Below are 27,763 nucleotides of genomic sequence, written 5' to 3' on the forward strand. Positions count from 1 at the left end.
AAACAGTAGGATCATCACTCCTACCATTTAACAGACAAATGAAAAACCCTGCCCTACAGAAATGTCCTTTTTCCTCCTCGTTCCTTACGTCTTTTATCTGTCACCATCCCTAACCTAGAGCTGGAGTGGTTTTCTTCCGTCCCAGGTCCGCGGGAAGCAGGCTCTACACGGAACCGGGCGGGCCCGTGGCCACGTCCTTGTCCGGCAGCTGGCTGCTCCCGTGCCGCGCTCCCATTGGCTGGAAGTTGCCGTGTCCCGAGCCGGAGCGGCCCCTACTCGCCACGCCAGCCGGTCCGACTCCGACTGCCCAGGGGGCGGGGCCGGACGCCGGGCCGGGGGCGGGGCGGAAGGGAGGGGCGGGGCCTCGCGGCTCTGAGGACGTCCGGGCGGCCTATGGCGCGGTAGGGAGTCCCGGGCCGCTCCCTGCGAGGCCGGGCGGGGCCGGGCCAATCCGGGCGACTGGGCGGGCGAATGCGGGGACTGGCCGGCCGGGCCCGAGGTGCTAGGGGTGGGGGGACAATGGGCCAGTTCCTGGTGCGTCACGAGGGAGTTCCTTAAAGGGGAAGTGAGCGGAGCTGTGGGGCGGACGTGGGGTGCGGTGGTCGGCGGGGAAGGCCCCCCGCGTTTCAAAATAATGCCCGCGGCGCCCTCGCGACCATGCAATGGCGAGCGCTCGTCCTGGGGCTGGTACTCCTTCGGCTTGGCCTCCACGGAGTGCTGTGGCTCGTTTTCGGGCTGGGGCCCAGCATGGGCTTCTACCAGCGCTTCCCGCTCAGCTTCGGCTTCCAGCGCCTGAGGGGTCCCGACGGCCCCGCGTCTCCCGCCTCGGGGCCAGCGGACCGGCCCGGGGGGCAGTCGGGGCCGTCGTGGCTGCAGCCGCCGGCCCCCGGGGCGGCAGAGGGGAGGCGGCGGCGGGCTCCGCGGCGGCCCGGGCAGGGCGTGTGCGGTCCGGCCCACTGGGGCTACGTGCTGGGCGGCCGGGGCCGCGGCCGGGACGAGTATGAGAAGCGCTACAGCAGCGCCTTCCCACCGCAGCTGCGCGCCCAGATGCGCGACCTGGCGCGGGGCATGTTCGTGTTCGGCTACGACAACTACATGGCGCACGCCTTTCCTCAGGACGAGCTCAACCCCATCCACTGCCGCGGCCGAGGACCCGACCGCGGGGACCCGTGAGTAGCCCGCGCCGGCCCGACGCCCCGGACCGCGCGCCGCACGCGCTTCCTTCCGTCCTCCGGGCGGGTGCAGCCTTAGGTCCTCCGGGTTCCCCCGGCGGTGCCCGGGTGTTTAGTGTCCCGGGGGCAGCGCCCGGCGCCTCGGCTCACCCGCTTTGAGGTCGGCCTGGGCCAGGGGGGTGCGTGGATGGGTCCGTGGCTGTCTTCTGTCTTGATTCTCCTGGAATTTCTGAGTTACTGGGCAGCTGAGCCCTTTTACAGATGGGGAAACTGAGGCCCAGAGAGCTGAAGGGACAGTGGCACGGCCGAGGAGTGGCTTGGGCTGGGGGCCGGGGGTGGAGGGGGGCGCTTGAACATCCATCTCCAACCCTTTCTCCAGGTGAACGTCAAATGAAACTGAAACGCAGCTTCAAGACCAGCTCTTACCTCCCCGCTTCTAGCCAACTTCAACTTAACTGTATAAAAATATAAAAATTCAGGAGTTGATCCTGAGAAGGGACTTTTAAAGCCATGCAGTGAGTTTGAGGCAGAACAGGGCTACACTCTTTCTGCTTGATTGACAGGGGCTGCTCCTTAGGCTGAGGATGGTTAGGTGGAAGCGGGAGAGAGAGGTTGAGTGGTCCAGATTTAGGGTCCTGATACTCGGGGTGACCTTCCTTGCCCTGTAGGGTCTGTCCCATAACCTCCCTCACTCTGGCGGCAGAGCTGTGAGGAAAGATCTGCCAGCCCTCCCCTTCTGTCAGCCGTGTTTGCAGAGGCTGAGCTCGAGGGTCACCGCTGTTGACCTCGGAGTCCAAGAGGGCAGCACTCCCAGCTGAGGACTCCTAGTTGGAGGGAACCAGTGTGCCTTGACACTAACCCTGTTAGACTGGATAGGTGACTGTCTTTCTGTGGCTCGCTCCCCTCGGGTGGGACTGGAGGAGTTGGGCTGCTGGTGCCTTTGGACATTTGAGGCTTGTGATTTCCTTCACCTGATGAGAAGCAGCCAAGTTCAGTCCTTAGGTCCTAAAAAGGAACCCATACACTAAAGGGGATTGAAGAGTTTTAAAAATGGTTTGATTATCTACAAATTCTTGTCTTAAATTGCATTTGGAGAGAATGATTTTTCATGAAGCCATGGGCACATCCTGGATTAACTGAAAAGGACCGGGCCTTTCTAGAATTGTAGGAAACTGATGAGTTATTTTTTCACGTTTCACTGTATCAGGTTTTATACACAGAAGTGTATTTTCTATCTCAATTTTTTTTTGGAGAAAATTTTTAATTAAAAAATTTAAAAAACATTACTGGGCTTTTCCAGATTGGGGGAAATTGAGTTGTTTTGCTTAACTGACTTTCTTTGCTTCCTGATGACATATGCTGATGAGTGGTTTGATTTGACTGTTCAGTGACAGTCTGGATAAGTTGGGGTCAGCTCGCTTTGAGACAGATAGATATGTTACTGTTGGAAAGACGGAGTTAGAAATATCGAAGGGATACTGTATGAGAAGAGTTGTGCCCATAGGTTAATAATAAACCTTTTGGTTAGTCAGCCTTGGTGTCTTTGAGGAGATGAAAGAGCTCTGGGATTATGGCAGCCTTGAATAGACCCTGGCCACTTGTAAAGGGAAAGGTTATTTTTTCTTCCTCCTTTTCCTTTAACATAGCTGCTCTCAGACTTTAGTATCTTTGAGGAAGCAGTAGGCCACATTTATACCTCTGAAATAAATGGCCAGTAATAAATATACTCCAGATATTTATTTTAAGCAGATGTATTCTTATAATTGTTGTCAAGTGAATTCTCATGATTCGTGTTAAAAATAAAGTAACTATTTGAATAATATGTAAAAAGTACAGAAACGAAATGCGAGTGCTAAACATATGTGTCTTTTCTTTGTAGTCACATTTACTTAAGGCTTAACTTGCCTGTCTTGTTTGACTGGAGATAGGGTGAGGAGTATTGACATGAAATAAATAAAACCGGAACACTTTAAAAATAGCAACTGTTTCTGTCCAGCTACAGATCACTATGCAAGCTCAGTTCCTCTCACACCCCCAGTTTGGGTTGGAGGATCCAAATTCAGGTTCCTTCAAGTCAATCTGGATATTAAAAATTTGCAATCTCATGAACCAACAATGTTATTTCAGACCTCGGGTATGTGACCCTTCTTTGCTTTCTGCCCAACGCTATTGCAGTTCAAACAAGAAAGCAAATCAAACCAAACCTATACTGGTTCCCACATGGACTGGTTCCTAGGCACCTCTTGTTTAGGATGGCTCCTCCACATTCCTCTTCCTTCCTGAAATCCTGGCCTGTTCAGAATCAGGCGCAAGTCTTTTTTTCCATGACGTCATTGAACTGTTTGAAGATGACTGTCCTTGATCTACTCAGTTCTCCTTTTAGGTCCTCTCCTTGAAGCTACCGTTCCACGTTTTAATATCGCATGACAGTTGAATACTGTTGTGAGTTCACCTTCCTGTACCTTTGTCTTGTCTCCCCAGAATATCAAATCCCTGGAACACAGGGACTGTTTGTTTGTAGGCACCACTCTGTGCCTACCCCAGCACCAGGTAGCTTTCTGAACAGGTTAAGTATATGTGGGAATTTTTTTTTTTTTTTTAAACACATACCTTTAATTTTGAACACTCTTTGTGAACATTACCAGAAATTTCCTATGAAAGGCCAACGTTCTCTCCATCTTCTCTGTTCTGGGTTGAGAAGAACCTTAAAAATTCAGAGTGGGATGAGGGTCATGAATAGCCATACGTGATGAATTAAGTGGGGTGCCATCGTGGTTTGGCAGCCACTTATGTGGAAAGACGAGCACTTTTGAGCCCAGCCTGTTACCAATTCTTGAGTACCCGTTCCTGTACCAGAAGTTTGAGTTCCTGGCCAGGCTGGATGGTGATCAAGAAGATCTCTACAGAACAGGTCTGCAGTCTTAACTGCACGGTGGGCTGGCCTGAAGGGAATCAGGAGAGTTTGGTGCTGTTAGGCCCAGAGGCTTTTGTGATGTTTATTTTTTCCTTTCTTCCCCTCTCCATTTTTCTATTTTTCTCTCTTGGCACATTTGAAAAGAGTGTGTATCAGTGATCTGGTGAAAAGAAAGTGAAAGTCGCTCGTCATGTCTGACTCTTTGTGACCCCATGGACTATGCAGTCCATGGAATTATCCAGGCCAGAATACTGGAGTGGGTAGCCTTTCCCTTCTTCAGGGGATCTTCCCAACCCAGGGATCAAACCCAGGTCTCCTGCATTGCAGGCGGATTCTTTGCCAGCTGAGCCACCAGCGAACCCTGATCTGGTAGAAAATAATTTAAAGGTGTTTTAATGAACGCCTTAGATCTTTTGAGTGGATTTGTCTGACTGAATGGAGAGAAGGAAGTACCAGTTATCATAAATACAGTTTTTCCTGTGACAGCTCTTGTACCGGTTCTTTGTCAGTGACTGTGAGGGTGTTCTGTTGAGAAGTATTTAAACCTGAGTCCCTTTTAGCTATGTCCTAAAAGCAAAAGCACAGTAAAACATGGGACGGAGTACAGGGCTCCAGACCAGTCCTTCCAGGGGCCAGGGCCAGTGGAGAGGGCGACAAATGCCACAGAAGAGGGTATTGCTTGGGAAGGTGGTCACACGCGGTTCACCCAGCATCTAGCCTGGAGGCTAAGTGATGAGGGGCCCCATTTTCTGCTGAGATGGGTGTTTGGAGCCAGCTTTTTGTTTCTGAACAGCAAAGCAAGGGAGGTAAATATTTAAGTCCAGGAGAATGATCTGGAGTTGGCTGAATTGAGGCTCTCTCTGTCTCCTTTGCCCTTCTCCTCCAGCTTTTGATACTTCCTATACCCTTTCTGGCTGGCACTGCCCTGGAAGTGCAGATTTGAACCCACAGCTCATGTCTTGAGAGGACCTTTTACGATTGTGTACGTGTGTTTAGAAAGAATCAACAGCTGGAAGCAGCAGGTGCGGTTTTTCAGCCGTGCGGTGTGCTGGCTTCATGGCTGTGAGACACGGGTTTGCCCAGGTTCCTAGACAGCCCCTTCTAGATAGCCTGCTGCACAAAATGTAGGTAAAGTTTTGCTATACGTTCTTTGCCTTAGGCTAAGTGGCATAAGCAACATAAAACTAACGTTCAGGTAAGAGAAGATGTGAAGTGTTGGAGCTGTTTGCACCTGCGCCACATGGGGCCTGCTTCGCCCCAGCTAAGGCACACAGGAGGCCTCTGAGAGGCAGAGCAAGCATCAGGAACACAGAGATGCTTGCTGTCCCCAGGGCTGTGGGACAGGACCCTTTAGAGACACCCAAGGAGTCGGTAACGTGGTCTGGGGATTGGATGGAAGATGTCATAATATCGGTGCATCCGTTGCTGAAAACAAAACTATGGCTTTTTCACTGTGGTCTTTCATACTCATAACCTTTAAACAGTCATCCTGTTTCCCTCCTTACTTACATCTTTTTCATTTCTCTCCTCAGTTCCAAATGTTTTCAAGCTTCTGCAGTTATTAGTACTTCCTGGGTCTGCGGGGATGGGATGGGAATAACTGAGCCCCCTAGAATTTGTCAAACTAACTCTATGACTTTCACTCTTTTTCCATCCCCACCTTTCCCAGATAAATTATTGTTGTCTTGGTGGCTTTTTTAGCGTTACAAAGAACTTGTCAGTTAACCTCGCTGCGGTCCTGAAGTTGGCACCTGAAGATGATTTCAGGATGGGTGTTGATTGTGGGGCAGGAGGTGTGTGGCAGAAGCATTAACACAGCTCTCCTTACGAGAAGCCCTGCCTTTGTTTCTGTTAAAGTTCCATCCTGTTAAACCTCCTCAAGATTGATGGAGTTGGGGTGGAGGGGTGGGATTCTTTGGGTGACATGTTAGTGAAACAATGTAGAAAGCAGTTAATTTATTCCCCCACCCAAAGGACAGGTGAGTGAGATGGGGACCATAGTTGAGGTATTTATTTGCTGCTTTGTGTGTGTAATCTGCGCAGTGTCTGATTTCTGGATTCAAGTTTTAGTTACAGGTCATGTGACAAGGACTCTCCCTTTTCATTCCTAACGATTTCAAAATCAGAGCTTTTTGAAGCTAGACAGAGAGATCATCTGTGGTGATAAAACTGGATCTCAGAGAGAGCAACGACTTGTTTTCCATTTCCTTGCTTCCTGTTTCAATGCCCTTGTTTTATACCGTAGTATAAATGCATGCATCTCTGCTCGCCTGTGACACTGTAGAGGTTGTCCCTTGTGTGGCAGAAGGACCATTGCCCAACTGATCCATCCACAGTAGTCCCTGAATAAATAAAAGCTTCCAGCAATTTTAGTTTCTGATGAGTGTTTAGTTTTATTGTTTTTTTTTCCCCCTCTTTTAAAGTACCTTTGTGTAATTTTCATTTCATTTCTTTTTCAGTTCAAATCTGAACATCAATGATGTGCTAGGGAATTATTCCCTTACTCTGGTTGATGCGTTGGACACCCTTGCAGTAAGTGTTCAGCCTTATTATTTTTTTTTGAAGTTAATTAAGATATTTTGGAGTTAATACCTTTGCTTCCCCCCAGGGATGAGAATTGCAGGAAATGTGATACTCAGAATGTATTCATAGTCATTGTTTATTTTAACGAACTTAACATGGAGAGCAAGAAAAACACTGAAGGTAAAATGAGGGGAAATGTGATCCCCCTAAAAATGTGAAGAAGGCAGTATGATTATTTTGGGGAAACCTATTTTTGTCCCAGTTTCCCACTATTTTATTCCTTAAAGGAACCAGTTTACAGTTACTGGAGTTAAGATTTCTGAAGTGAAAGTCAAGATCTCCAGGGGATAAGATCCCCCTGAAAGGTCCCACAGCTCCTGACTCCCTGAGAGCAAGTCCAAGCCCTGTCCCAGCCTCTGCAAGAGACCGTCTGTCTGAACACTCTTGTGTTCTTTGCTTTCTGAGTTGCGTGTGGACACTGCCAACTCCAGACTTGGGCTGCCAACTTGGAGACTGCCTTTACCTTCTGAGCCCTTATCGGTTTCCCTCAGCAGGAGACCTCTGCACACGTTCGCACGTGGAGAACAGGCAGGCCCCGTGCACGGTTCTTATCACCAGGCTGCCCTATGCATATGCTCTGCTTCACAGCGAGGGCCTGTATTCCAGCAGAATGTTAAAAAGTTTCCTTGTACACCTGGTTTTACTACCTCTTGGCTCTTCTTCATTGTTTCAGCACACTTTTACCATTAGAAAATTTTTACTGTAGCCGATTCCCAATCCTGCATTTTAACTGTCCTTAAAAGAGTTTAAAAGTGTCAGGAGTTAGAATTGGGTAACGCTAGCCAAGTTTGCATTACAGCTGTCCTAGGTCTTGGCGAGCAGCAGAATTACCAGAACTTGGGGAGAGCTTGAGCGGTCTTTGTGTGTTCCCCTAGGCTCGCGGTCTGCAGGAAGTCCAGGGCTGCGTGCTGCTAGGCTGTAGTTACACAGCAGTTTAGTTTCCCTTCTCACTTTAATTTCTCCTTCTCAAGTGACGGCTGCTGCCTGTCAGTATCTACCGTCACTCGTCAGAATGGGCCCAGACTAGTGTTGTTGTTTAGTCACTCTGTCGTGTCCAGCTCTTTGCCACCCCGTGGACTGTAGCCCGCCAGGCTCCTCTGTCCTTGGGGTTCTCCAGGCAAGAATACTGGAGTGGGTTGCCATTTTTTTCTCCAGGGGATCTTCCCAAACCAGGGGTCAAACCTGGCGTCTCCTGCACTGGCAAGCAGATTCTTTACTGCTGAACCCACCCGGGAAGCCGCCCAGACTAGTATGTTCACCCTAATTAGAGTTAACTCGTTGAAGATACCAGAGGCTGACTCAGCCTACAAGTATTGCTTTAAAAAAAAAAAAATCCCGAGACACATGCATATACATAGAGCTTATGAAAGGCCGCCTTTGGCCCCTGAGCCCTCTCTTTTGGTCCCATTGTATGCTTTTCTCTCTCTGCCGTGCTTGTGAAGCACAGAGACCTCGCCTCTGTTCATCACTGCGCTCTGTCCACACCTCATGGTGTCCGACACGTGTGGGAGTACCAGTAGGTGTTAAGAAAATGAATTTTGACGAATCTTGACATTTCCCAACTCAGATTCCAAGGGTGTGCTCCCGCAAAGGAGAATTCTGTTCCCAGACGAACTTGAGAAATCTCCCAGTCTGCCCACTCTTGGAAAGCCACAGTGCACAGCAGCCTATTCAAGGCTGTGAGAAGTTCTGCAGTCTAGCCTGTGTAATGCTTCTGTCCAACCCAGCTTTTCTTAAGCCCGAGTGAGTGATTTCAAAGCATCATTACTCTGTTCTGTAGCTTCTAAGATGGTAAATTACAATATGTCACTGAAACCTTCCTCCTCTGTCTTGCTGGTGCTCTGAGCTCATATCAGCGTCTGCAGCTGCTAACAGATTCGGCTGCTGGTGAACATCTGTAGGGAAACAGACCCATTTCTGTGGTTTTCAAGGTAGAAATATCCGGTCTTTGATGTTCACTGCAGCCTTCTTTTTCAGATGTTACTTCTGTTGAGGTTTCCCTTTGCTTTTGCTAACATTTTAAACAAACTGTAACAGGTGTATTTGGGGAACACTCAGACAATAGCAGTCTCTTGACTACTTGATGCAACTTGCAGCAGGATTGCATAATCTTGTTAAAAAACGAAAAACAAAACTAAAAGCCAGAAAAGAAACTGTACTTTTTCTGCATGGAACAGCAAAATAACAGTGAGGGGGAGAAAGAGAAAAAAGATGCACTAGATCAATAAATACTAGGAGATAAGACACACTTGAAAAAGTAGTGTCTCAATGACATCATTTATTTTTTCTTTCTTTTTCTTTTGGATGTGTCCTTATGTTGTCATTATAGTCCCAGGATGGTCATAAAATTTTGAACAGCATGAAAACATTTCAGTTCAGGTTAATTTATCATATTTTATGCTCAATTTGCACTTCACATAAGAGAGAGAAGCTTGGAATGATACCATATCCACCCACCCAAAAATAGGAATCATAATTCTAGAATATTTTTTACAAAGGACGTAGGGCTGGTTACTTGCGTGTTGTGTTGGTTTTGAATGCCATTGGCCTTATGCTGTCCTCCCAAAGATAATACCACTATTTCTCAACGTGTTCAGACATCTGGGTAACAAGCAAGGAGTCAATTTCCCAGATGTTTTAGTCTCCTGGGAGCCAAGTGCCCAAGCTGTTGAATTATTTGAGGAACAGAGGGAATATCATGTTTTTTGTTTTTTTAATTTTGGGATTGGTTTTTACTCATTTCAGGAACTTCAGGAACTGTAATGCCTGCCTTGCTAAATAAGATCAGAGTGAAGCTGAGGGAGGATGGGAAGGGGTGATGAGGGATGCTAATGATTTTATGAGGAGTTATTGTCAAAGTTTTGCCGTCTGGTTCTTGAGTTTGGTGGAAATGGGCTTGCTGTCTGTCCCAGAATGTGTTCTAAGAGATAACTGGGCTTTTCTGTTTCTACTCCCATGAGTGGCAAAACCATAGCACGTACAGATGTTCAGATGATGTGGCCCAGCTCCTCCGATCATGTAACCTCAGCGTCATTGCATGCCATCATAATGGCTTGTGTTCCTCTTTTTAAAGATAATGGGAAATTCATCCGAGTTCCAGAAAGCAGTCAAGTTAGTGATCAACACAGTTTCCTTTGACAAAGATTCTACCGTCCAAGTCTTTGAGGCCACAATCAGGTAAAAGGATTGTCAAACAGACTGAAAGCCGCTCTTGTGTGTGTGAGTGAGGGGAATATCACTCTGAGGGTTCACAGGCCATGGGGTCCAGCTAGGGAGTCCATGTAGACCTCGTGGGCTCACTGTCCCTTTTTCATCTCTTTTGGATGGATCAAACGGAAACAATTGCCATTTCAAGGTAATTCCATTTGGGGCTAAATAGAAAGACACTTTAATGTGGATTTTAGATAGGTGTTCCTTTAAAAGAGTTTTTCATGATTTCACTTTAGGTCTGGTCTCATTTCTTTCACTGTGTCCTAGGAAAACCCCTGTGTATTTCTGAAGAAATCAGAGTTTCTCATCTCACCTACCACCTGCAGAAAACCACTGCTGACCTTGTGGGTCACTTTGCTCCCTGTGTATCTTTCTCTCTCCCTCCTTTCCTCTCTACCCGCCTAACTTCCTCCATCTCTCACTCTAATGTTTTATATCTCACATTTTTAGTTTGATAGACTGTGATGGCTTTCCTAGTCCACTGAAACTTTGAAAATTATATCATTGCATAACATTCCAGATGTAGCATTTATTTAAAGTTCTGAAAGATGTCACAGTCCACTTCAACTCGCTGGAGAGGATGTGAATTCATGGCCCCTGAGGGCTGGGGATGTAAGCTGGTGGCCCCCGCCTCTTGGTGGGTCATTCTCTCCTCTTCTCTTCCTCTTCCCCTCCTTGCCTCTGCACCGGAAGTTGGAGAATTTCATGTTGTTTGGCAGCCAGAGCTACAAAAGTTACTTGGTATTTGTTATCTTGCTCTTTTCTCTTTTCTTGTTTGGCTAAGTTTTCTCCCCCAAGTGAGAGAAACCAAGAGTAGTTTATTAGTACTAAAAAGTGATATGAGGAGGCCGCTCCCTTGTGATGAGATGATGACGATGACCAAACACGGTTATCACTAGAAGTGGATTATTCTTAGTGGGCTCAGATGGACGGATCGCCTTCTCCCTTTCAACAGTGTGCTTAGCTAGCAATTGATTGTTCCCTGTCGGGCCAGAAGGAATGTCAGGGGGCCAGTAAGTTCAGCCCCTCTGATTCAGGCAGTGCTAAGTCCATAGAGGATTCAAGTTTGCTGCTGTCATTCTGAACTGGATTTTACAGCCAACATGGTTTTTATTATTCTTTTGTTTTTCCTGTCCTTAGGGTCCTGGGGAGCCTTCTCTCTGCCCACAGAATAATAACCGACTCCAAGCAGCCCTTTGGCGACATGACGATTAAGGATTACGACAACGAACTGTTGCACATGGCTCACGACCTGGCCGTAAGGCTCCTCCCTGCCTTTGAAAACACCAAGACTGGGATCCCCTACCCTCGGGTAGGTGGACGGTTTCCATACTCACTTCCTGCCTGAATGAACACTCTTTGTTGATGAATTTATTTGTGGGGAGGAGTGGGGCTGATGTGGGAGAGAAAATCCGTGTCCTTGAGAGAATTTAGCCCTAAATATGATAGACATAGGTTTTAACTCACTCAGCATTTACTGAACACCTATTGTGTGCTGGGCATAGGACATATCTGACTTATCCTTCCTCTTAAGGGAGTTACGTTCTCCTCTCAGTCTTCTTAACCCCTTTTACAGGTGGGGTTTGTATCCTGTGCTACAACAAAACAGTGAGGGGAATTTGTCTTCGTTTCTGACCTGGGTCCATTTCCCCAGACACCCTCACATGTATACCATAGGAGTTCAGTGTATGTTGTTTTGAACATTTCATGTGGATCTTTCAAATAAAGCCTGTACAGACCAGTAAGTTAGCTGCTGATTTAAATGCAAGATCGGGGAAGATTCTATCTTTGTGGCATCTGATTTGCTGAGCCCAGAACTCCTCTGGGAATTGAGTCAGCCTCTGGGTAACCAGTGGAGAGCTGCCAGACCTCAGGAGCCTCCATGATGGAACAGGCTGTCACGTTCTCGCTGGGTGCCCTTTCTCTCCCAGCCCCCGAGATTTGTTAATGTTTGCTGAGCAGGACTGGCTTCATAACAGCTCAGTTAAAATTTCTGCATGATTCTACAGCTTGCCTTTGTCCCCTGTACCAAAGCCTGGTGCTGCCTAACCATGAAGAGAACCTGGACATCTGCTGAAAAGAGGCATATTAGTGAATATCTTTATTGTGATTCCCCCACAACTGGCCCTTGTGAATGACACAGGGCTCTGGTGTTGCTATCATCTTGTGTGTGTGTCTTAAACTCGTCCCCGTGTTTGTCTCCAATGTAGAGCGGGAGGCAGGAGCTGACTCGCCTGCAGTGAGCCTGGTTGCCTCGTGGAGTGTGGTCGCTGTGACTTGGCCTCCTGGCCACGCGAGTTCCTTCACTGTTGCCACAAATCCTTTGTCTCTTCCTATCCCCAGGTGAATCTAAAGACAGGCGTTCCTCCAGACAGCAATAATGAGACGTGCACGGCCGGTGCCGGTTCCCTCCTGGTGGAATTTGGGATTCTGAGCCGACTGCTGGGGGATTCCACGTTTGAGTGGGTGGCCAGGCGCGCCGTGAAAGCCCTTTGGAGCTTGCGGAGCAGCGACACGGGATTGTTAGGTGTGGGACCCTGTCAGGCCTTGGCGCCGAGAGCCTCACCCCCTTTCCTTTCCTCTTTGGGGCCCTCCCTCCTCGCCACTCCTTTTTCCTTGTGCCACGGAACCTGAAAATTGACAACTCAGAGAGGGGGGCCCTCAGTGTTCCTGCCTGTGACTTTTCTCTTAAAGGGAGGCTGGAAGGTTTGATGGCATGGAATCATGCTTCTCCTATCTGTGGGCTCCCTTCTGATTTGAATCCCTTGGCATATTCCGCTTGAAAATAATTGTTAATGGGAATGCTATAAAAAGAGCTGCCTCGGAGGCAAATGATGTTGCTTCAGTACGAGGTTCCAAATATAGGAATTTAGAGTTAACTGGTAGAGTGACTTTCTCCTTTAAAGAAATCTCGCCATGTGATAGTAGGTTGAAAGCCAGATTAAACCAGTATTAGATTTTTCTTTATTTCCTCCAGAATTTTGGTCAAGACGTTATTAAGAAATTATTTCAAACATACTGAAAAATTCAATTTCCTACTGAAGTAGGAAAAAGGGTCATGAGTAATGAGCCCCTATGTACTTCATTATTTATCTTCAATAATTATTAGTATTTTAGTACCTCAAGATGTTATCTTAAAATAGGTTGTTGCCTCTTGTAATTGTCTTGTTTTGAGAAATATTTTCTTCTTGCCACTGGGAGGGAATTGGATTGGGGGTCCTGGAGCCTAGAGTGTCATTGCAAAAGCACTGACATTTAAAAGTGTTTTTTTTAATTATTTCTTAGGTTTTCACAAATTTGTTGTATTTAACAACAGGAGAAATAAAATAATTGCCCCATTTGTCACCCAGTGTCACCCCAAACTGTCAACTTTAAAATTTTCCATAAGCCCTTGCAGCCTGTCACATGAAACTTTTGTATACAGCAGTTTTAAATGCTAATATAGATATTTTCAGTCTTGCTTACATTTGTCAAATCACGCAAGAGGCCTTGCACCTTGCCTCCTCTTTCCTGTGCGGGATGGAGGTACTGAGGGGCCACTGGGCTGAAGTAGGAGGCCCCGTCCCCCCAGCCTGGGTCCTGACGAGCTCCACGTATTTTCACAGGCAATGTTGTGAACATCCAGACGGGCCACTGGGTCGGCAAGCAGAGTGGCTTGGGTGCCGGACTGGACTCCTTCTATGAATACCTCTTGAAATCTTACATTCTCTTTGGAGAAAAAGAAGACCTAGAAATGTTTAATGCTGCATATCAGAGTATTCAGAACTACTTAAGAAGAGGGTATGTCTCCTCACCGTCTGTCTTCTTGTTTCATTGAGCAGGTAGAATGTATAGTGAAGTGTTCATTTTCTTTTCCACGTAATTCACGGTCTCTGGTCTCTGTCCTCATTTTACTGCCTCCTAGTTGTTTGCTGGTCATTTGGGGATGAAGAGGTATGTTGGCTCTTTACGGCTGTGTAACAAATTACCCTGAAACCTCGTGGCTTCAGCAGCGAGTGTTCTCTCACCGATTCTCACGAGGTCGCCCACAAGCTCTTGGTGGGGGCTGCAGCCATGTCACGGCTCGGGCCAGGCAGGAGGGCTCCCTCCCAGGCTTCAGTTGCTCCCTGCTGTGGCCGGAGGCCTCAGTTCCTTGCCACATGGACCTGTCCATAGGCAGCTCATGGCAGCCGGCTGCCCCAGAATGAGAGATCCGAGAGAGACAGAACCGCCAGAAACCACCCTGTGCTTCCACGCCCTAATCTGGGAATGACAACCAGCACTTCTGCTGGACTGTTGTTCACGCACACCAAGGCTGATGTAGTGTGTGAGGGGCAGCACAGAGGTGTGAGAGGGGTCGCTGGGGGCTCCTCGGGGGGTGGCTGCCACAAGGAGTGACACGTCCCTGGGTTTCTCCAGCTTTAATTGTACATAGAGCTGTCTTGTAGCACAGTTGTTCTGGTTCACTTTCCAGAGGAGTTAGGTTCGGTCGTTATACTTGATGAGAGGAAGGACAGTTACCACATTTTCCCCCCCTCTGTGTTTGTTTTCGTAGTAATTATTCTTTATTTTTTAAAATTTATTTTTATTGGAGTATAGTTGGTTTACAGTGTTGCATTAGTTTTTATTATACAGCAAAATGACGTATTTGTTAAAAACAATACTGTTGGCTGCTTGTCAGCTGTGCATTCAGGATGGCAGAGAAGTGCCATTTGAAGCTGCAGCAGCTTCTACCCTCTGCCTCCTCTCTCTTCCTGGCTCTTCCCCCTGTGCACTTGGCGTCTATTAGTGGCCAGTGCAAGTGACAGCTACTGAGTTGCCTGCTTGGTAGGATTTTCTTGGACATATTTCCACCCTAGCTATTGTATGAACGTGCGAGTGCTGTGTTTAGGTAACAGGCTGTTTGGCCAGAGTTCAGTCCTTTTTGCTTTTTAAAGCCCCTACATTTACTAAATGGAGTGGTAATCCGTGAGCTCCTTGCTCTGATGTGCTCCTCCAGGCCCAGGCCCCACGGTATAGGATTCTATTAGAGATGAGACTCTTGTGCAGAAAGAACTAGGATTCCCCACTCAGGTCAAAACTGACTCACTCTTTATACCAAATTGAAAGTGAAAGTTGCTCAGTTGTGTCCGACTTTGCGTCCCCATGGACTATACAATCCATGGAATTCTCCAGGCCAGAATACTGGAGTGGGTAACCTTTCCCTACTCCAGGGGATCTTCCCAACCCAGGGATTGAACCCAGGTCTCCCACATTGCAGGCGGATTCTTTACGAGCTGAGCCATAAGGGAATCCCAAGAATACTGGAGTGGGTAGCCTAATCCGTTCTCCAGCGGATCTTCACGCCCGAGGAATCGAATAGGGGTCTCCTGCATTGTAGGCAGATTCTTTATCAACTGAGCTATGAGGGAAGCCCTGTACGGAAATGCTTTTGCATTGGCTGGGAAATATACCAAATTACATGGAAATGTTACTCAAACCTGCATGTCAAAGTGCTTTCTGCAAAGTGCAGTGACAAGTCAACGTGTTACGATGGCCAGCTTCAGAACTTCTGTCTTACAGTAGGTGTCATCTCATGCTAGAGTACTGTATTGACAGGGAGAGGCGGTCTGTCTCCAAAGGTTTAAAGAATGTGTTGGGAGCAAAGGTTGATGTTGATTCCACCGAAGTGAAGCTGCGGGGGCTGACGGAGGAGCAGGGCTAGAGCCGTGTCTCTCCCCTCTGACCGTTCTGCTTGCTCCTCAGCCGGGAAGCCTGTAACGAGGGGGAAGGGGACCCGCCCCTCTACGTCAACGTGAACATGTTCAGCGGGCAGCTCATGAACACGTGGATCGACTCTCTGCAGGCCTTCTTCCCTGGACTGCAGGTATGTCACAGTTCCGTTTGCTCAGTGAAAGAAGTCATTGGAACGGGTTCCGTCCCCTCTTTTCTTTTTATGGTTCTGGAACGTTCTCTGGCTCCTTCAGATTGGGCAGTTCACGGCACAGTGTGTTATTCTGTTTGAAAATTACCCCGCACTGAATCAGTGCAAAGCCTTGCCTGAAAAGTAGAGGGTGTGAAGTTGCTGGTCCATCTCTCAGCCGTCGATGCTTTGCTCATGAGGAGCTAGCCTCTGTCCTCTGCAGTCCTCGGGGATATGGCGCTGGTGGCCAGATGGGGGTGGCGTCTGTCCCACAGGCAGCTCTTTGGTTGGGTCTGTGTCCGGCTATGTGTGTGGATCAGATAGCCAGTGGGTGGAGGGGGAGCCCAGGGCCCGTGTGTCCTGTCCTGCCACTGTGAGAGCCCTGTCCTAGCCTGGGGACCCGCGTCTCTCCCGCAGGTTCTGATAGGGGACGTGGAAGACGCCATCTGCCTGCATGCCTTCTACTACGCCATCTGGAAGCGCTATGGGGCCCTCCCCGAGAGGTACAACTGGCAGCTGCAGGCCCCCGACGTGCTCTTCTACCCGCTGAGGCCCGAGCTGGTGGAGTCCACGTACCTCCTCTACCAGGTACTGCCGGGAGGACAGGGGCAGTCGGTTCCCAGGGAGTGCTTGCTGTCAGGTGGAGAGCCAAGTTCCTTCACAGTGACTGTTGGGGTGACCGCCAGCCCAGAGCCTGGTGAGCACGGAGCGTCAGCTGTGGTTCCACAGGACAGGGAAGGCGTCTGCGGTCACGCACACGTGTGACCCACATTCTGCAAAGCTGGCTCATGGCTTCACTCCAGGACTTGTTTTTCCCATCCTTAAAACAGTCAAGAGGCAGATTTGGCACTCACAGTGATTCTCCAAATATATTGGACCAAAAAACTCTCCTGGGGGGACGCAGTTCTGTCCTCATGCACTGTGGAACCCTGGGCTGTGTAAATTATTCAGATGAACAAAGTCTTTTTCTTAGCTGGCAAGGGAATCACCTGGGGTTCATCTGAATACCTATTTTTGTTTAATCCTTTAAAAAAAAAATAGTCTTCTCTTTTGTGAAATTACTTGAATGCCAGAGGAAATGTCACTTTAACTGTGAAGACTCTTTTCCTCCACAGTTTAAGGCAGATATTTATACCTCTGTGCACGCCATGCATATATACACACCAGGAGCTGTCAGCCATTCGCAAATATAGCCCCAGAGCTGCTCACTTTCTGAGAAGCTGGCCGTTCAGCAGCCGTATAATGACGTGTAGTGGGCAGGCCCTTGCAAGGAGATTTTACGAGCTCTGCTAGCAGGATTAGTGCTGTAGTTTATTTTTATTTTTTTTCATTTTGACTGCACTGGGTCTTCCTTGTGGCGCATGGGCTTCTCTCGTTGCAGAGCACGGACTCCCGAGTGTGTGGGCTCAGTGCTTGTGGCACATGGACTTAGTTACCCCACGGCACGTGGGGTCTTAGTTCCCTGACCCAGGATCAGACCCGCGTCCCCTGCATTGGAAGGCAGATTCTTAACCACTGGACCACTGAAGAATTCCCAGTGTTGTAGTTTAGATTTTTTCAATAATTAAAAAAAAAAACAACCCACCAAATCCTTGCCATTTGCTTCTAAAAGAGGGAGAAATCCTGTGCAGCTGGTAATTGACCTCATAGGTAGAGAGACCTCGTGAGCTGTAGGTAACCTGTCAGGAGGAGCCAGCCTGTGATTCTGCCTCCCTGAACTCAGGGCCGAGTCAGGCCACTCACACTCCGAGGGTACATGCGGGCACCACCTGAGGCCTCCCCTTAGGCTGAGGTCTGTTGCCCTTGGGTTTAGGCTCTTGGCTTCTGTCACTGCGTCTTTCTTCTTGCAGCTTCTTCCTCACATTGGCTATTTTCTTAGAAGCAAAGAAATCTTCGGCTTTACCGCCTTGCCCTCTGAAGCCGCTCCCTGCACTCTCCTAATCCAGAGACAGTGACTTTGTGGTCGTTTGCTTCTGCTGCTGCTGTGGGGTTGGCACTGGGAATGGATTGTAGATGATCCCCAACTTTTAAACTAGTTTTGGGAGGAAAGTCTTGCCCTCCCAGAGAATTTTTCTTCCCCTCACAAAACCATCTATGAGCCTGTGACAGAAGAGGAAGCAGCCCCAGGTCTGTGTTCTGGGGGCGATTAGAGAACAGAGTGTGGAGGCCTCTGCAGATGCTTCAGAAATCTTGTCCCCAGGCAATTCTTCCCAGCACTGTGCGTGGAATGGAGGCAAAGTCCTGTTTCCCTGTGCTCGCGGCTGACATTTCTGAAGAGTTCTGAGGCAATACAGAAACTGGATTTGTCCTTAGATGCGGGCCTGTCGTGATGGGGATCAGGAGAGCCAAAGGCGGGGTTAATCTGCCCTGGAAGCAGGCCTTCTTGCCGTCCCCACCCCCACATTCGCATTAAGCAGGTTGGAGGTGCACTTTGACCAGAATTCACAGCACACCTTAGTCCTTTAACGCTCAAGACCCTGCAGGGTAAAGTGACCACGCCTCCTTGGGAAAGCCCTGCAGGCAGCGCAGTGTGTATGGATGGCATGTCTCCCAGGCCCCGCTGGATCACATTCTCTCATGTTCTCTCTAGGCAACCAAGAATCCCTTCTACCTCCATGTAGGAATGGACATTCTGCAGAGTCTGGAAAAGTACACAAAAGTCAAGTTAGTTTCCTAAGTTCCTTCCTTTTCCTGTTGACCACTTTTATTTTGAGTCATTCTGGGGTAATAATATTCTATTTTGTGTTTTACTTTTTAGAACAGAGCCTTAATGTTAATTTTGCAGGGAGATTCCTTACTTTTTGTGTAGTAGAACCTGCCCATTATAGTGTGAATTAAAATTTTTTTCACCTTTATTCCTGTAGAGTTCCAGCAGACTCTATGGGCTCTTTTTAAGTAACTTAATTCCCTGTTATACAAATAATACATATACTAAAAAGTTTAGGGAGTATAGAAAATATAGAGGTAGAATATTATCACTGTGATCTCCGTATGCAGAGATAACTACCATTAGCATTTAAGTATAGAGTCTTACACTCTTTTTTATACATTTATATATGTCTGTAATGTGTGTATATATGTATAAAAACTAAATTTTGTGATCTGCTTTTCTTAACCTAGTAGTAATAAAAATATTTTCTTACAAAATACTGTTTTAGACCATCCGAATGAGAAGTCAGTCTACAAGTATTGGGATATGAAATGTAAATCAGTCCTTTAGAATTTGCTGCCAGACATTTTTCTTGGTGTCTTGTCTTGCTTTTGGTAAACATTCTCCACCACCCTCATAGCCCTTTCCCAACCATTCACCTGGTGATTTGGCTGCCAGACCACTTTTTAATGAATTTGCAGTCAGTTAGTTGAGGCCAAAAAAAAAGGTAGCCTTTAAACTCACCCTATTTTGTTTTCCCTGTGGTGTTTGATCATTTGGTTATTCTGTTAATAGATTGCTTCTGCCTCTTAAATGAACGAGCAGGTGGGAGGGAGCACTGCGGGGCTGACCGGACGATTGTCTCCTAGGTGCGGCTACGCTACGTTGCATCATGTCATCGACAAGTCCAAGGAGGACCGGATGGAGAGCTTCTTCCTCAGCGAGACCTGTAAATACCTGTATCTGGTACGTGTGCTGTGAGATTCACCCAGAGCGTTTCATTCTGCTGAAAGCAAGCGTGCCTTTTTTTTCAGTGGGAGGATAATTGCTTTACAATGTTGTGTTGGTTTCTGCCGTATGACAGCATGAATGAGCCATAAGTATGCACATGTCCCCTCGCTCTGGAGTCTCCCACCTCCCCACCCCCATCCCACGCCTGTAGGTCATCGTAGAGCATGGCCCTGTGCTATGCAGCAAGCAAGCGTGCCTTTTGCTTCCATCTGTCACACACGGGCAGGCACTGCTCCGTGCTGGGCATCTCGCTGGCCCAGGGTGCCACCCTGTCAGAACAAAAGCGTGTTGCTGTGTCTCCTGTGGTTCCTGGCCTCATGGAGGAAGTACCGCCGAGGACACACACACACAGAGACCAGCGTCACACAGTGTGTGGAGTGCAGACAGCAGTTCCTAGGGGACCCTTGTGAGCCTGGGGGTCGGAAGGCTTCTCTGAGGAAAAGAGCAGGGTCTCTGATCTCCTTTTCCCTGACACCTGTGCTCTCGTGAGACCCACAGCCCGGCCAGCTCCCTATCCAGACACACATGCTCACCAGTTTGGGTAGAAACTGAACTTTTGGATCTGGAAGAAACCTTTGGGATCATCTGGTCGGTGTTCATTCTTCCCCTTGGGATCTGCCATCTCTGGAGGGAGGTCAGGGCACTTCCCTTGGGTTCCGGGGATGTTGACGTGGCAGAGCCGAGGCTTGAGCACTGGCCCTGATACCTTGTCCAATGCTCTTTCCACTCGGCTGCTCAGCCGTAGACGTGTGAGGCATTGGCACCAGGGCATGAAGCTGCTTTTCTTCTCTCAAGGCTCCAGAGGTCGGGACTTCCTGGTGGGGAAACAGCAGGGTGTTTAGGCCAAGATCCGGAGATAGCCATCAGTGGTGATAGGTTCGCTGTATCTAGTTCAGTGGTTTCCAAGCCCCGGGGGAAGCTGGATTGGAGTCAGCCTGTTAAGATTAGAGCCATGTTGAGTTGGAAGCTTCAGAAGCAGGCACAGGAGTCTGTCATTCTGCCAAGTGGCTCAGGAGGTTCTTCCAGACATCGTGTCCCACAGCCTTGGCATCTGGGATGCTCACGGGGCAAATCCTGGAGTGAGTGAATGAAGGAGACCCCCAGGGTGTTTGAAGAGAAAGAACTCGATCCGGTCATGGGGGAGGGGGAGAATCTGGACTGGCCATGTTCTTCTCCTTCGAGCTGTGTAAACACAGACCAGCCCCACTGAGTGTTTTTTTTCTCCTTTGTAAAATACTTGAGATGCCTGTAAGGTTTTTTCCCATCTTGAAGAGACCTGTTTCTACATTTTGCCTTGTTTGTCATTTTTTGCACACCTGCCTTCTCCCACTCTGACCTGTCCCTACTCTGCTAGGCAGGTCTTCTTTCTAGATGCCCTCGCTGCACCCTTCACCCCCACGTCCACTGCTGAAGGAAGGGACCGCCTTGGGTGCCCTGCTCCCACAGACCCATGCAGGAGTGTGTGTCAGGGCCAGACCCTGGGGGTCCGGTGAAGAATAAGCCATGTACCTCCTTCTCTCTGGAGTTTTTACAGTTTAGGGCTGAGGTGGGGGCCAGTTCCTGAACCCCAGCACTTGAACTCTCAGGGGAGCGGGGCGAGGAGCACCATCTGGGGCCTATACAGGCTAGTGTCACTGGGGTCTTAGCCCTGGGCTTTCTAACCTCTAGGTCTAGGTGGGGTCAGGGAAGTTCAGACATCTGAACTTAAACATAACTGCTGATTCTGCCCCACGGGCTTCCCAGGTGCTGCTAGTGGTAAAGAATCTGCCTGCCAATGCAGGAGACATAAGGGACGTGGGTTTGATCCCGGGTCAAGAAGATCTCCTGGAGGAGGGCATGGCAACCTACCCCAGAAATCTTGGCTGGAAAATTCCACGGACAGAGGAGCGGGGCAGGCTACCAGTCATAGGGTCACAGAGTCAGACTGGCTGAAGCCACTTAGCATGCACACCTCACAGCCTGGGTTGGTCTGAGAGCTTAGCAAATTCCTATCTCTAAGTAGTCTGGACTCACATGAATTAGTTCCAAACATGCTACAATTGTATCTGTATTTTTTTTTACCCCACTAGCTCTTTGATGAGGAGAACCCAGTACACAAATCTGGAACCAGATACATGTTTACAACTGAGGGACACATTATATCTGTGGACGAACATCTCCGGGAGTCACCCTGGAAGGAGTTCTTCTCTGAAGAAGGAGGGCCGGACCAAGTGGGAAAGTCTGGGCATAGGCCTAAACCTCAGGAGCTGAAAGTCATCAACTCCAGCTCCAATGTAAGTTGCTATCTCCGGGGGGTGATTTGTCTGTGGAGGTAGAGAAAACACTCCTCATCACGTTGTCATCCAGGGTTCCTGACAGAATATTCCTGGCACCCGCAGCTTGGATAATTTGAGAAGAGTTTCAGCAAGGGGCTGTTTCTGTAGATGCCATCAGGGTGTAAGGACACCATGGGGCCAGCAGCCTGTCAGCGCTACGGGATGAGGGGCCAGTGGGCAGGGTGGTCATGGGAACCCTGATGCAGAGAAGCCTGTGCTGGGGGCGGCCCCTGGGCAGGAGCCGCTGCTCTGGGTGGGCTTCTGTGACTGTGTGGGAAAGGGGCTGGCAAAGTGAACACAGCGCTTCCCATCTGCTGGAGCTTCTCGTGGGCCAGCCCTGCCAGGAGCCCGAGGGCCAGGGAGCCTGTGCAGAGACAGGGTCAGGACGTCCCTGGAGGTCCAGTGGTTAAGACTCTGCTCTCCCAATGCAGGGGGTGCATGCTTGATCAGCTGTCAGGGAACTAAGATCCCACATGCCATACGGTGTAGTGAAGCCGAAGAATTTTAAAAGTGTGAGACACATCTGGCCCCATTTAAAGGGGGGCTCAACTGGGCACGCCTGGATTGTCCCGGGAGCAGTGGGGAGGTTTGGGAACAAGTGCTGAGAGCCCTTCCTCTCAGCCAAGGGTAGTTGTGTTGGTTCGAGCCCCGCAGGAAGGTCTGGACGTGGGTGCTGCATCCGGTGATAGAGCGAACCTCACGATCTCACGCTGCATTGTGCGCCAGCTCCCTCCTCAGGAGAAGCCTCCGTTGCCCAGAGTCCTGCCACCTCCCCCCAGGCTACCTGGCTTAGGGCTTGCCCTCTCGTCCCAGACTGTAGTTTTTCCCTTCGTGTCTCATTGAAAGTCTTTATTATCAGTCTCTGAACTAAATCGACAGGCCAGAGCAGAGCACAGTCCTTGAAATTTCCATTAGGCCATGGAGTGTAGATTAAATGAATAAAACACAACTGAGAAGGAAAGGGAAGAGCAGAGGAAAAGTAACCATCAGAGTCAGCATTTATAGAGCTCACATGTGCTGAGCACCAGTCTAAGTGCTGAAATTAAGTATGTGACGTTCTCATAGCAGCCCGGGGAGCGGTAGGTAGTCGGTGTGTCTGCTTCATAGATGGAAGCAGGGAGGCACTGAAAGGTTCCGGTCACAGAGCGGAGCGCATGGTGGGGCCCTGACTTGGACTGAAGGAGATGCTCACCTCACAGACCAGATCCCATCGTGCCAGGCGCCGGGGATGTGGGCCAGTCCCTGTGGTCCTGGTGCTGCTTGGGCTTAGGGTCCCGTGTGGACGGAGATCTGCTCCCCCGGAGTGCTCATCAGTAGGAGGCCATGTGAAGTGCTGTTGGGACACGGAAGATGGAAAAATTAGCCTGCTGGCAAGACAAGGAGGGCTCACTCGGGAGCGTGCTTCTCAGCTGCTACTGGAATGATCAGGGGGAGGTTCCAGAGGGACAGGCAGAAGGCACAGCTTCTACAAAAAGCAGGAGCCGGGAGTGAGGGTGGGGACCACCTGAAGGACCTGTCAGTCTGGATCTTGCAGAGATGAGGCCCCGGGCAAGCAAGTTCTAGTAAGAGCAGCAGGAACGTGTTTCTCTGAGGAGGGGCATGAATGTAGGTGGAAACTGCTTCCACACAACACGTTTGGTTCTTAAACTTACGTCCCCTCTGAGAGAGAGGGATCTTAGTTTCCCGAGCAGGGATCGAACCAGTGCCCCGTACAGTGGAAGCGTGGAGTCCTAACCTCCAGGGAAGTCCCTGGGTACACGTCTTTAGTTTCCTTGGGTCTCTACATCTTCATCTGTAAATTACATCAGTGGTCCTAAACTTGGAGGTACCTGTGCTCCTCAAAGGACATCAGGCAGTGTTGGGGGACATTGGTTGTCACAGCTGGGGGTTAGGGGTGAGGGGCATGTAGGTGGAGAGGCCCAGGGATGCTGTTAACCATCCGGCAGTGCCCAGGATAGGCCCAAAGAGTCCACAGTGCCAGGATGAGAAACCCCAGGGGAGGTCATCTGGTCACACCTTCTGAGGGATTAACATACAGGGTTTTAACTCATTCAGATGGCACCTCATTGATTTTCTTTCCAGTGCAATCGGGTTCCTGATGAGAGGCGATACGCCCTGCCCCTAAAGAGCATCTACATGCGACAGATTGACCAGATGGTTGGCTTGATTTGATCTGCCCTCCCCCGTGTGTTCTCATCTGAAACCCAAACAGCTGAATCCCAGGCCAGGCCAAGACCCGATCCGAAGTGGAGGAGGATGGAAGTCTGGCCGTCCACGATGGTGTAGGAATTTCTTTCCAGCTCCCCGTGCACATCTGGTAGATCCTTGCACACTTTAGTGTTTCTCTTCTGTTCAATAAAATCCCCGGTTTGTCTTAAGGATATACTTTGAAGTGGAAAGGTACGTAGAAGTTGGCCTCTTACGACGTGCCCCATGGACGGGCTGTCTCTGGCTGGATCCTCAGAGCTTCCTGCTTCGGGGTCTGTCGAGTCAAGTCCCCTCTGCCTGCGCGCGTGTGGCTGCAGCCTGACCACCTCTCCACCAGAGGACTGTGAGTGAATGTCTGTGCAACAGGTCCTGTGGCTTCCCTGACCACCCTGTTTGTTGTATTTTGTTACCCTCTCTCTGGATCACTGGGCTCCCTCCCAGGTCTCCACCCGTGACTGTCAGTCACCTGGGGAAAAATCCCGTTATGCATCTGTGCCCCCTGTGTGATTGTCACAGTGACAAGATTATCTGCTCACAAAGGGAGCCAAATTCTAACAGGCAGTCTCTTAGGTTGTCACATCACCGGATAAGAGCTTAGCAGGTAGGTCTTCCAGGCGGTGGTCTCTGTTTCTCATGAGCTTACCTGAGGATCTCCCCCACTTTCAGAACCAGGTGCCTTTTAGGGAGAGAAAAATAGCTGTGATCATCTGAGTCTTGCATCTACTCACCAAGGATTCTCAGTTCTGACCGTGTTTGGGTTGGGATTGTTTTGTTTTCGTTTCCTGTGTCTAGTGCCAATTAGCCAAGTCCGGGAGAGAGAAATGACCAGATGACTCCCTGGCGTCCTTGAGCCGTGTCTGGGTGTAATGCAGCCTTCCGATCAGTGCCTTATGTTTTTGTCTGGGCCACTGGGTGTCACAGCTGCTGCTGAGGTTTCAGCAGGCTGGTTTCACATTGCTCCATGCTGAGAGCACAGTGAAAGGGGGATGGATGGGGTATCAGGTAGGTAGATTGGGAACACTTCTTGGCCCGTCCTTGCCTTTCAGCCTGCTATTTTAAGCAAGCATATATAGGAAGGAAGTCGTGCTAAAGCGCCTCTTTTCTTTGTTGTCATTATTTCCTTAGCGAGAATGGACTGTGTCTCTTTGAACTTGTGCAGAGCGCTCAGAGAAAGCAGAGGTGGGCTTGAACCCTGAGCTTGGCTTCCCTGTAGCGTCGGAGGTTGAAATGAATCTCCACAGAGAGGGTAGGAAGTCTCTTCAAAACCTCCAACTTCACCGGTCGTGTGTGGTGCCCCCGTTACTGCTGGCACACTTCAAATGATTTTTAGTTTTTTTAAAACCAGAAGAGAGTGCTGCATAAGCCATTGCATTTCCTATCAAAAGAGAGGAGTTTTATTCTTCTTGAAAACTTGTGTTACTGTTTTTTAAAATGGATATATAATTCAGTTCTTTGAGATTTCTAGAAAAGGGATTTTCAGTAATAAATGTCACAGTAATAAATGCCTGTCTTTTTAACATTTACTGTGCAAATTGTTTTAAAGGAAAAAACACATCAAATGCTTCTTATTTTACATTTTTCCTTCATTTTAGAAGCATTCTATTTATCAACACTGTCTCATCTACTGAATAGGAAATTTTCTTTGAGGATATCCTATATTTTTTCAATGTTTTCATTGCTTCATTGAAACCAAAATATCCCATTTTAAATACATACACATACACAAGTGTCCCTGCACCTTTTTTCCAGGTAAACCAAGGTGGCACTATCAGTGAGCCTCTTGGGAGAATGGGGCACCTCAGGGAAGAAAGTGGGCCCTCCGTGATCACACTCTTGTGTGATCACACCCCCAAGACCCCCTCCTGTGGGCTCAGGCATCCCATCGCCCTTCCCGCTCTGGACCAGGGGCCAGGGCCTGAGTGTTGCAGAAGCACCTCAGGGCTACAGGTTGATGGGAGACATGTTCCCTCCCAGCATCCAGGCCCTGGACTTGTACCAGTTGTGAGTCCGAGGGTGAGGGGCTCATTTTCACCCTGGTTGCCAAGCTTTCAGATTGCCATCAGTGACTGGATGCCAGAATGCCATCTCTTGCTAGTTACAAGAGAAGGTTCTCTGAGCCACGTTCAAAACTTGCTTTCTTTTGAAGATCAGAATGTCGACAACTGTGATGTATCCTGTAGGGATTTTCCTGTTCTTTCTATTCTGTGTTGGAAGAGATCAGGGAGGGGAGGGCTGAGGACAGGAGCGTCAGGGGAAGTTCCTTGCTCTGTGACTTACCCTGGGAACACCCTGATCCCAAACATTCCATGCTTTGGAACAGTCCAAACCATCCTTGCATTCCCATGTGCAGCTAGTGTCTAAAGACTCCGCTTTAGTTGACCCAATGAAAATGGTTTTGCCAAACCTTTGAGGGAAGCTACCTTACCTTTGTGGGTTTAGTTGAAATCTACCCCCACAGAGTTCTAAATCGTTCCAGGGCAGGCTTCGCGGGTTGAGATGGTGTAACTGAGGGATTCCGTTTCCTGGAGGAGGAGGAGGTGATGAAGGAAGTGTTTGCTAGCTCTCTGATTGTCCTGGCCTGGGTGAAAATCAGCTTCTATGTTCAAGTCTGTCCTTGAGAGCTTCTGCATCCCCAGGTTCTGAGGCTGTCCTGGGTCATAGGGCAAGAGCACACACTTCAGTAATTTTCTAGGTATTTATGCTCCAGGATGGTGTCTGTGCAGATGGAAGTTAGTCTCTAACTCCCTGGCTGGAAAGTGCCGTGGTGCAGTCTGAGGGTCTCAGCTGAATTCCTCTCTCACCTCCACGCTGTGTCCCCCCACCAAAGAAAAACACCCCTCAGCCATTTTCTTAGCTCACTTGATTGAATGATTGCAAACTGTCATCCTTTGCTTTGGGTTTCACAGACACAGTATCAGACATTCCTTTTTTCCGGAGGTCTTTCTCTTTTGCTGATTTCAAATTTAATGCTGGTTAACAGGTCGGGCTGGATGATTGCCCTAGCCCCTCAGTGGCTGAGCAGGAACTTTAGGGGAAAAAAAAATCCTGATCTTTCTTTCCTTTTGCATTCCCAGACATCAGCTCCTTCTCTAGTGCCTGTTCCTGCAGGGCAGGGACTCTTGTGAAAGTGAGAAGGGGGGGTCTCTGGGCTGTGTCTCCAGGTTTTATAGGGCTCAGGGTTGCGTTCCCAACTTGAATCTGGATGTGAATCTGGCGAGAATGTCGAGTACCTGTGGACCTTCCCGATTCATTACCCCCTTCCCTCTTTCTGAGAGGCAGAGAAATAATATTTTGAAAGATATTTTTAGTTTTAAATAGCAAAACACAAGCTGTATTTCTTATTTATTATGCCCAAGAAAGGTAAATCTGTTTTTACAAAAGGAAAAAAATCTAGAGTTGGAAACTCTGGGAAAACCTATTGAAATACACAAATGCTTCTGTCTGTAATGTGCAATATGCTTTGCAACTATAAATGATATTTTATGTGTAACCTGTAAATAAGAAATGTATTTAAATTAAAAGGGAGCTTTTTGTAAAAGGAGCAAATGTTCTTTTATAAATGTACTAAGAAATATCTTGCTCTTGGAAATTTATTAGGATTTTTATGAGTAATTTTTATTAAAAGAATTTTTTTTTTTTTTTGAGTTGTCATTTTGTTTCTGTTTTATGTACTCACATATGCACATTATATGGAGCACAGTCTTTAAGGGAAACATAAAACTGGATGAATAAAAACCTTATGTTGTTTTTTTACAGCTCAGCCCTGAGTAATACCACTGCAGTTTGTCTGCCACGCCGTGATTTACCCGTCCTTCACAT

General features: G+C 48.6%; 1 protein-coding gene across 1 annotated transcript; it reads left to right on the forward strand.

Moving 5' to 3' along the window:
- The first annotated feature begins 516 nt into the window (after positions 1–516).
- Positions 517–27,584, forward strand: EDEM1 (ER degradation enhancing alpha-mannosidase like protein 1). The gene is made up of 12 exons (XM_043442383.1): positions 517–1,169; positions 6,546–6,618; positions 9,743–9,846; positions 11,020–11,191; positions 12,223–12,406; positions 13,485–13,659; positions 15,604–15,724; positions 16,178–16,348; positions 18,351–18,424; positions 19,280–19,376; positions 21,491–21,694; positions 23,819–27,584. The coding sequence occupies exons 1-12, from the start codon at positions 658–660 to the stop codon at positions 23,906–23,908; spliced, it is 1,977 nt and encodes a 658-aa protein (XP_043298318.1). The 5' UTR covers positions 517–657; the 3' UTR covers positions 23,909–27,584.
- The last annotated feature ends 179 nt before the right edge of the window (positions 27,585–27,763 follow it).

Source organism: Cervus canadensis, chromosome 22 (assembly GCF_019320065.1).
Source record: "Cervus canadensis isolate Bull #8, Minnesota chromosome 22, ASM1932006v1, whole genome shotgun sequence".
NCBI classification, from domain to species: domain Eukaryota; kingdom Metazoa; phylum Chordata; class Mammalia; order Artiodactyla; family Cervidae; genus Cervus; species Cervus canadensis.

What these genes read in the sequence shown, in the direction of transcription:
- EDEM1 (XM_043442383.1), top strand. Translation starts at nt 658, where the DNA reads ATGCAATGGCGAGCGCTCGTCCTGGGGCTGGTACTCCTTCGGCTTGGC. An exon ending in CCACGTACCTCCTCTACCAG is followed by an intron (nt 16,349 to 18,350) that starts GTACTGCCGGGA and finishes TGTTCTCTCTAG; the next exon opens with GCAACCAAGAATCCCTTCTA. An exon ending in GAAAAGTACACAAAAGTCAA is followed by an intron (nt 18,425 to 19,279) that starts GTTAGTTTCCTA and finishes ATTGTCTCCTAG; the next exon opens with GTGCGGCTACGCTACGTTGC.